Source organism: Hibiscus syriacus, unplaced genomic scaffold (genome assembly GCF_006381635.1).
Source record: "Hibiscus syriacus cultivar Baekdansim isolate YM2019G1 unplaced genomic scaffold, ASM638163v2 tig00110528_pilon, whole genome shotgun sequence".
Lineage (NCBI taxonomy): Eukaryota > Viridiplantae > Streptophyta > Magnoliopsida > Malvales > Malvaceae > Hibiscus > Hibiscus syriacus.
In genome coordinates, this window is record NW_024062770.1 from 286,165 (window position 1) to 296,833 (window position 10,669).

General features: G+C 35.6%; 1 protein-coding gene across 1 annotated transcript; it reads right to left on the reverse strand.

The window, feature by feature from the left end:
• Window positions 1–409: 409 nt before the first annotated feature.
• LOC120130230 (long chain acyl-CoA synthetase 9, chloroplastic-like) lies at window positions 410–4,662 on the reverse strand. Its single transcript, XM_039147510.1, is given in 12 exon segments — window positions 410–746; window positions 941–1,147; window positions 1,215–1,349; window positions 1,451–1,582; window positions 1,795–1,912; window positions 2,468–2,697; window positions 2,796–2,969; window positions 3,098–3,229; window positions 3,389–3,643; window positions 4,030–4,110; window positions 4,215–4,616; window positions 4,618–4,662. Coding segments are annotated over 12 exon segments (2,076 nt in total). The 3' UTR covers window positions 410–581.
• Window positions 4,663–10,669: the final 6,007 nt, after the last annotated feature.

Sequence of the window (10,669 nt, forward strand, 5' to 3'; positions counted from 1 at the left end):
TAATCATGCAAAAAATTAAATCTTAAGCTATCATAATTCAATACAACATTCATACAAGCTATATACAAATTTTTAGCTGAAACAAGTTTAAAAACTCTTTAATTGCAAAATCCATTACCTATAGGGACTATATTATAAAAAAAGTTAATTTTAGTAATGAGTTAAAAATTTTAAAATTTAGGTTTAATTATGAAACTAAAAAAATATAATTATTAATCTAGGGGACTGTTTTCTAAAATTTTATTTATTTAGTACAAACGAATATAATCCAACTTTAAAGCCTTTAAAAGAAATTTAAAAAAATTCCATGATTGAAAACCTAAAGGACGAATCCTTTTACGAAGGGATGGATCATTTTCATTCACACAATACAAGCAAAATTGGTACCGTAGAAGACGAAAGAAAACCAGAAATTAATTTTAACGGTGATGAATTATAATTATTGAATTGTAACAAAGAAGACCAGTGGTGGTTCCTTTGGAATGAAACATGAATTGCAATGACAACCACAAGGAATGTGTTCATTCTGAAACTAGTTTGGGGTCGTGGCAAGTAAAAACATGCAAGTCCTCTTAAAACTATTATGCATATAACTTAGCCAGGTCTTCCGAGAAAGCTTTTCGGATCGCCTCTCTCTTGATCTTAAGAGCTGCAGTGACAAGCCCGGATTCCGGTGTCCATGGAGTAGAAAGCAATTTCAGTTTAGCCGGAATCTCAAACTTCTCCAATCGTGCCTTCTTCCCCATCTGCATATAAAAATCAAAATCAAATTATAATCACTACTTTTTCTCCATCTGAATACCCAGAGGATACGTGCTCCAAGTAACTGTTGCACTTGATAGTTCCCCAAGTTTAAAGAATGTGTTTGCAATATGTTGCAAAAATACATAAATATTCAGGTAAGATCACTAAAATGTTATTCTAGAGAGTAGAGATTTACCTGAACGAGAGACGAAAGTACTTCCCTGATTGTTTCTTCTTTCTCACACAAGTCCACAAAGTCTGTAAAAGCAACCTCTTGCTTTGAAGCCCAATCTAGTACTGCATGCTGGGAAGCCACCACAAGAGCCACACAGTAACTATGGAACGGGTCTGCATGCAACATGATATTGTCGACGTAGGGACTGACACTGAGAGCTGCCTCTACCTGTAGAAGAGATTAGTTAACTGGGACATCCAAAGAACGTGGTTTCATTAGAAACACGCATTCATACCTTTCCCAAAGAGACATATTCCCCATGCTGAAGTTTGACTATATCCTTTTTGCGATCGATTATCTCGAGGCAGCCATCGGCATGAAACTGTCCTATGTCACCTGTATAGAACCACCTCATTCCTCTCTCATCAACCTTTTACACATCAGAAGGTTAGAACAGTCATATTTAAGTAGGAGATAACTTTAAGTATAACGAGAAACGGAATGTGGAAACGAAAAAGTTCGAAAGCCAACCTTGTATACTTCTTTTGTTTTCTCTTCATTTTTGAAGTATCCAAGAGTTACACTAGGACCACCAACCACGATTTCTCCACGAGGCATTGGTGAATCACTAGTTAAATATCCACCTTCAGGCCAATCTATTAACTGAAATAAACAATCCATAATGCAATAAGATTGAAGTAAAAAATGCATCCATCAACAGGAAAGATTAAGAAAAACCTCACACAGTTAAGAAAAACCTCACACAGCCTAAAAAGTGAATACTCTAAAAGGAATTCGTTTGAATATTTAAGTAAAGAACGTGAGCCGGTCAAAGTCATCCTGCTCGAGTTAAAATAATCACAAACATCCCTTACCTTGACAAAGGAGCAAGGAAGTGGAGAACCAACACGACCAACGGATGTATCGTCGACCTCGGAGAAGGTGGCACCAGCACAAGTCTCAGTTAAACCATACCCTTGACCAATAGGAGCACTGAAAAATGAAATCAGATGAGAGCATGATACTTAAAAATTAATAAAAATGAATAAAATATAATTGTCAGCTGAAAATATCTCTATGATCACACACCAAGAACCTATTTGTCATCCCATGTACCCTTTTTTTGGGGTTAAAGTACACAAATGATCACTAAACTATGTTGAAATGATATTTTTTTGTCACTAAAGTTTCAAAAGTTAAAATTGGTCATTAAACTTCCCAAACGGTTACGAATGGTAAAAGTATTAAGTAGGTAAATGCTATTTATTGCATTCAGTCAATGTTCTTAAAAGATTTTATATCATTTGATAAGTTACCCTAATATACCAACCAATATGTGAAATATTGATAAAATTCTATTGTATATTCTATAAACCAGCATAATTTCTCAGTTCATCAAATAACATCTTCATTAAATTTAGACCAACTGTTATAGAACTAAAAATGTGCTTGTGACCGTTGTGTGCCTGTGTATGCAAGAGCAGCACCATAGAATCCATAAATTTATATTATAATAAAGATCAACTCAAATTGCAAGGACATACTAACCCAAGGCAGATGTTAATAAATCTCTGAGTATCCGCAGATAGAGGAGCACCACCAGATAGCAAAAACCGAATGCGGCCACCAAGAATGGCTCGTACCTTTTTAAACACAAGAAAGTCCCACAGAAACTTTTCCAGTCCCCAGGCACCGAACCAACTACCATTTATTGCAGATAATCTACGGGAATAAGCCAAGTCAAACAATTTCTTGGCCAGTCCACCCTTTGCATCTACCTAAAATTTGAAAATGGATAATGATAGAAATGAGCTTATTAACAGTGTATATACATATAAAGTCATACAATACATTTGAAGAATTAGAATTTTCTAACCTTCTTCCGTACTCCATCTCGAACACGATCAAGAATTGCCGGTACAGCTGCCATCACAGTTGGACTTAACACAGAGGCATCTCCCTTTGTTCTCATTTTTATCTTGTTAGATGTATCAGTGAGAGTCAAAGGGGTTCCATATCCTATTACACCTCCAACAGCAGGAATTAAATTCTACAACAGGAAAAAGAAAGTTACATATGTTTAACACACAACAGGTAAACAAATTCAAAAACATAAACAGAGATCAAAATCAAGTTGCCATTAATCTCTGTAAACCAATCCTAGACAAGCATACATACCTCAGCTGCTAATTCAAGAATATGAGCAAGGGGAAGATAAGCAAGATAAACATCCTTGCTTCCAAGTCCGGGAACAATAGTCATGACTGCAGAAACTGTAGCTAAAACATTGCCATGTGTCATCATCACACCCTATACAAATTTCATGTATTTCAAGCGGCTTAACAATATGAAAAAAATAACCATTTTGCAATCCTCAAAGATAGCATCATGCTTGCTAAACCAGAAGCATATCTGTACCTACAAAATCTGTAAGAAAATTGAACAAGAGCAAAAGTGGATGCTTAGAACCTTGGGCAATCCAGTACTTCCACTAGTATACATTATCACTGCAACATCAGCTGCAACAGGTAAATCGGTATCAACGGGATTTGTACGACCAACACTCTCAACATCAGCAAAAGAAGTTATTTCCCATCTGCCACTTGCACTAGTGGAAAATTCATCGTCCATGCAGATCACACGTTTGACGGTGTCAAGTTGCCCACTAATGCTGTTTAGCTTTTTTAGCTCTTTGTTCCCACAAATCACTGTTGTAACTTCAGTCTGGAATAGAAAAAATCGTATAATTACATAAATATCATTAATGAATGTGGAAACCATGAGAACTTCAATAAAATTAATCCTTTGAATCACAACTTTTTCCACACGGTAGCACATTATAAGATGCAGGCAATACTGTTACAATGCATGATAACTTAAGAATCTATTTAAACATGTAGAAAATGAGCAAAAACACATTCCACCAATGTAGCAAGAAAAAAGTTTATTATTTTGCAAATTCATTTATCCAAAAAAAACAAAAACAATTTTGCACATAATAATATTTACTTTATACCCAAATAAAAATAGAACTTTTGGCACTGGAACTGGTAATAATGGGAAAAAATTAAGAGAATATCAATATGTGCATAGAGAGAGAAAGGGGGAACCTCATTTAACGAGTGACATAAAGCCTCCTCCCCTAAAGATGCATATATGGTCACCACTGTGACATTGCACCTAAAGCAGGCCTGAAAAAAGGAAATGTATCAGTTATATTCTCTAACCTGTGGAAAGGTACCACATATATTATCAAGCTTTGAAAATTTAACCAAAATTCCAGAAGATATAAGACCTGCAGTGCAATGAACCATTCTTCTCTCGTATCAGCAAAGATTGCAACACGCTCTTCCTTTTTATGACCAAGTTGAATTAATCCAGAAGCAAAATTGCACACAGCTTCAAATGTTTTCGCATATGTTAACCATTCATATTCTCCCAAATGAAGCTTCTCAAAGGACCTTCCATCTTCAGTCACTTCAAGCTCCCTTGAAACTAATTTCCTAGTTCCAAGCAAGGGTTTATCTGAGTGTTCCTTACATGCCTGTTCAAAAAGTTCTGCAAGAGTAGTTATGCCTTCCCATGATGTTTCAACAGGGGAAGGGAACCGACTGTTTCGGATTGTATACCCTGGTTCCCCACCAACATCGACTGGAACCCCTCGCTTCTTCACCTTCTTTGCATTTCGAAGGAGAAAATGTAAAAACAATAGGAACAAGCGCAGTGACAACATAACCAGTCATGGTTATAAGATTTTGTTCCCCAGAAGAATATATCTTCTTCAGTGCTCCTGAAAACATAATCACACTCAACCATTACCATTATACAAAAATGAGTATCCGAAATTTCAGCCCTTTTCTTTTCCGCTATCTCTTAGGAAGGTAGAAATCTGAGTGATTTTATAAGAAACCAAATAGAAAGTACCAGAGAAAAAATGGTTATTTCTCATAGGAAACTTCGGCCAGCTACCAGCCATTGCATGAAAAAGTGCTTATGCAGCTGCTTAGGTAGAAAAAGACACAATGTTCCTATTATCATTATCAACTTCATAACACAAGATTGTTTAACAAGTTAAGCATAATCCTGATTTTAATATATCCAGAACCAAGATATACAAGTATTATGCTCACTATTTAACAGCCGATATTCTGCCTGCAAACTTCCGAAAGGAAATTTCTTGGGTGCTAATCAGTTTTGGAAGTTACCACAAAACCTTCCATCATTTTTTCCGCTCTTAAGAACCAAACATCAAAGAAAGAACACAATAAGGGCAAACAAGCATGACTATAAATTTCACCCTCAAAATTATCAACACGTCAAAAGCAAAATTTCAATGAAATAAGCTTCCCCCAAAAGGAAGTTTCTCGGGTTCTAGCTAAGGTGTTTTAGATCTTATTTTCTTTTTCTTTTATTTTTCCTGTTTTCTAAGGAACCAATCATCAAAGGGTAAATAAAAAATACAACAAAATACATCCTGAAGTATTAATTCAAATGGCATGCGAGAATGTAAACAAGTCAAAATAAAATCAATTTTTTTCCGGAGTCAAAAATCCAATCTTCAACGAAATAGAAGACATCAAGTCAAAAAAGAAGGCTAACATTAAAAGAAAAATAAAAGGTCAAACGACCAAGAAAAAGAAAACCGGTTGAGTAAACAGGGTCATGTAGCATAAATACCTTCAAAATATCGAAGATGAAAAATGTGGGAAAGCGAAGGGATCCAGTTCAAATGATGAGCATTACAAAGAAAAAGAAGAGCAGAAAAATGGGGTTTGAGATTTGGTCTAACAGATGAAATATAGAATGTTGGAAGACAGGGAAGGTAATTTACGGCGGAGAGATCGAGGGTGAATGAAGCTGGTGTGTGGTGTTGCAGAAGTAGTTTATTACTCTCAGAAGAGTCCTTGGCGTTAATGTCAAGTAACTTTTTTCCCTTTCTTTCTTTCATTCTTCCTAGGGCTATTACACGATAAGTCCAAAAGAATGAGTCTGTTTTTGGTTGATATAATTATAGGTAAACTAAGTGTTTAGTCTGGTCATCTAACTATTTGTTCTTTAAAATCTTACCTAACATTACATTTTAGTTCTATTTTTCTTATTTACAGTTAAAAATAAACAAAACTCTTGACTTGATAATTTTTTTTTATTTTTTCAATGATGATGTAAATGAAACCAATATGTGACATAAATGAAACCAAAACGTAACATTATATATGATTTAAAAAAATAGTTAAGTGACCAAAGTAGAATCAAAGAGATAGTTGATTGATTAAATATGTAATTTACCCTATAATTATTGATTCCTGATTCAGTTATAATATCGATATTTAAAATTAAATATTTTATTTTTCTTAGGTTAACTCATAGATGATTTTAGTTAAATTTAGTTGAATTTGATTCGTTTATAATATTAATATTCAAATTTTATTTTTATCGGAATCGTCTTTCGGATGGGCCCCTGAATTGGGCTTCGACTTAGGAAAATGGATTAGGAGTCGCCACCGATCACTTTAAAATGATATTTAGGTAGATCGGACACCATCTTACCTGATCTGCGTTACACCAGAGATGTGTTGAGTTCGGGAGTCGGTTACGGTCAAGGAAGGATTAACACCCTTGAACCGCCCTTTAGGTACCAATTAATTTACTGGTTGTCTTTAATTACGAAAATAGAAAATTAAAATTAAAATTTAATAGTATTCGATTCGAATTGTTTACCTTTGATTGGTTGGGAATCTAAAAATGTCAAAAATGTCAAAAATAGAAATAACAATGAAAATTAAATACATCCAAAATAATAATAATAATAATAATAATAACTCTCTCCACTCCTCGCCGGAGAAGAAGGCAGGTCCGCCGCGTCGGCCACCTACGACGGTGGCCGAAAAACTTATAACCCCTTAAAATAGTCCCCTCGTTCTCGTAAACCCAAAACTAAACCCCAAATTACCAATACAAGCCCCGATAGTCGTAGATCTAGAGAAAGAACTTCGGTTCTCACCCTTTATCGTCAGTGTCCCTTCGTTTTCCCAAGGCCTTTGGTTTTGTGGTTGATGCTTCCGTTTTTGGTTATGTATTTATGCGTGTGTTATGTCGTTTTTTGTTTCGTTCCCCTGTGGGTTGTGTGGTTGGTTGTTTTCGAAAGTGTTTGGTTGATGGTTTATGTGTTCTCTATATTCGACGTTGACTACTGTTTTCTTGGTGGCAGTTGGTGTACTGTTTTTTTGTGTTCCACCGATGATCGTTTACTCACGATGATGATGCTTGGTGTTGTTTGTTTTCGCCGTGTGGTTTTTGTTCCCTCTTTCTGTCGTTCGACTGTGGGGGTATTTATACCCACCCCACTGGTGGCTTGCTCCGATTATGACGGAGTTGTTCCGAGATATTTGTTTGCATGATCGTTCGTGGTTGATCGGCTAAAACGGGATGGGTCAGTCCCGATTTAACCGGGCCTGACTGCCTCGGTTGTTTCTTGGCCGGATTTCTCGCTGGCTGTTGATCTGTGCGGTTTGACCCTTTGTTGCCCCCTCGTGTGGTGCCTAAGTTGTTTCTGTTTTAGGGTTCCCAAACCCTAAATCCGACAAACTAGATCAGGCTTGCTAAGCCCCGTGTTGGACCTAAAGCTTGGACCATTGGATCTGAAACAACAAAAAGAAATAAATAAATGAGAAATAAAAATAAATAATAATAATAACTATATAATATAAAAAAATTTAAAAATGTTTTTTTAAAAACTATATATTATATATGAATTTTCAAAACTGTTTTTAAAAAACTATATAATTTTTAAAAATGTTTTTTAAAAACTATATAATTTTCAAAAATATTTTAAAAAGTATATATTATATAAGTTTTCAAAAATATTTTTTAAAACTATATATTATATAATTTTTCAAAAATCTTTTTAAAACTATATATTATATGATTTTTCAAAAATGTTTTTTAAAAAACTATATATTATATAATTTCTCAAAAATGTTTTAAAAACTATATAATATATAAATGTTTTCAAAATGTTTTCAAAACTATATATTATATATTTTTTAAAAATATTTTCAAAAACTATATAATATATAAATTTTCGAAAATTGTTTTCTGAAAATTATATATTATATTTTGTCAAAAACATTTTCACAAACTATATTACTATATACATATATATGTATATATATAATATATATATATATATATATATATATATATATATATATATATATATATAACAAAATAACTGCATGCAAAAATGAGTGTCTACAGCTATCCCTCTTTGTCATTTTTCGTGGAACGAAAAATAGGACAAAGATAAAAAAGACACAAATTTTCGCTCGGTAGAGCTAAAAATTGATTTGAATTAGGAATAACTCCCTGTCGAATTTGAGTTACGGATGGCCCCTCCGTCGCGAAGTCGAGTCCATCTCGAAATAATATGGAGTTGAAGCAGTAGTTCAGAATTTGACTCGAAATGTGGCTTCTCGTTGCCAAAACTTCGGTATTCTTCTCTATTTAAAGACCTTGGTTAAAATTCGGCTGGAAAGTAGTTATTTGACCCCACCATGTAGTTGACAGGCCTTCGAGCTAAATGAAATCGAACTCGAAAGGTATTCGTTGACAGATAGCTTTCTCGACTTAAGCTATGCTCTCAGGAAATGTTTTTTGGTCATTGAGGCGCGTTTAACCCGGGTCTTTTTCTCGACTTGAAAAACCTCGATTGTAACCAGACAGTAGTGTGATTGAGGTATCAACGAGCTAAATGGAATCGAACTCGACAATTTTATTGACAGATAGCCCTTCTTGCCTTGACCCATACTGTAAGCTTGATTTGCCTCTGAGTTGAATGTAATCAAACTCAAAGGTCTTCAGCAGATAGTCCTTCTCGACTTAAGCTATGTTGCAAATGATGTTGTCTTTGAGCTGAGTGTAATCGAACTCGAATGTCTTTGGCAGATAACCCTTCTAGCCTTGAGTTATACTGCAAATGACGTGCCTATGAGCTGAGCGTAGTCGAACTTGAAGGTCTTTTGGTGAGAGATAACCCTTCTAGCCTTGAGTTATGCTGTAAATGATGTGCCCTCGAAGCTGAGTGCAATCGAACTCGAAGGCCTTTGGTTGGCAAATAGCCCTTCTCGACTTAAGTTATGCTGCAAATAATGTGCCTTTGAGCTGAGCGTAGTCAAACTCAAAGGTCTTTGATGGCAGATAACCCTTCTAGCCTTGAGTTATGCTACAAATGATATGCCTTGGAGGTTAGCGTAGTCGAACTCGAAGGTCTTTTGGTGACAGATAACCCTTCTAGCCTTGAGTTATGTTGTAAATGATGTACCCTCGAAGCTGAGTGTAATCGAACTCGAGGGTCTTTGGTAGATAGCCCTTCTCGATTTAAGCTATGCTGCAAATGATGTGCCTTGGAGCTGAGCGTAGTCGAACTCGAAGGTTTTTGGTTGGCAGATAACCCTTCTCGACTTAATTATGCTGCAAATGATGTGCATTGGAGCTAAGCGTAGTCGAACTCGAAGGCCTTTGGTGGGCAAGATTCCCTTTGTCGTGAAGTTGAAACCGTGGATAGCACCCTCGTTGTGAAGTTAAGCCTCAAATTGGATATCCTTCATCGTGAAGTTGAAATCCAAATATTTGTGTTGTTTCAAGGCCAATATCCTTCGCTGTGAAGTTGAAATTGACTTTGAAACTAGAAAGTTATATGTTGACAACCAGCCGCCCCTTCGTTGTGAAGTTGAGCTTGTGTTGTCTAGAGTCCAATATCCTTCGCTGTGAAATTTAAGTTGACTCTGAATGAAACTAAAAAGTTGTTTGTTGACAGTCAATCGCCCCTTAGCTGTGAAGTTGAGCTTGTTTTGTATCGAGTCTAATATCCTTCACTGTGAAGTTGAAATTGACTCTGAATGAAATTGAAAAGTGTTTTGTTGACAGTCAGTCGCCCATTCGCTGTGAAGTTGAGCTTGAGTTGTCTCGAGTTCAATATCCTTCACTGTAAAGTTGAAATTGACTCTGAATGAAACTGAAAAGTTATTTGTTGACAGTCAGTCGCCCATTCGCTGTGAAGTTGAGCTTGAGTTGTCTCGAGTCCAATATCCTTCGCTGTGAAGTTGAAATTGACTCTGAATGAAACTGAAAAGTTATTTGTTGACAGTCAGTCGCCCCTTCGCTGTGAAGTTGAGCTTGTGTTGTCTCGAGTCCAATATCCTTCGCTGTGAAGTTGAAATTGACTCTGAATGAAACTGAAAAGTTATTTGTTGACAGTCAGTTGCCCCTTCGCTGTGAAGTTGAGCTTGTGTTGTCTCGAGTCTAATATCATTCGTTGTGAAGTTGAAATTGACTATGAATGGAACTGAAAAGTTGTTTGTTGACAGTCGCCCCTTCGCTGTGAAGTTGAGCAACCACCATCAATTTCCAAATACGCTTTTGAATCGAATATTTTTCATCTTGAAGTTGCAATTTGACTCAAAAAGCTGTAAAAAAACTATGTGTGCTAAAAATGATAAATGTGATGCTCTTAAGTATGTCTAAGATGCATGCAACATGAATGAGTTATGTTTTAGCTCTTGGATTGGAATCCCGTGTTTTGGCTGCCAATCAAGTCCTTGGAATCGATTGTGCCCCATTTGCTTCTCGAGCTTTGGATTTACAGACCTTTCATGTTTGAGACTGTTCTGTTTGAAAAATGTTTTTCTCATTTTTCTTGTTTTAGGAGGGAAAATGATAAAAATTCTAGAAAATATTGTTCCTTAATTCAAG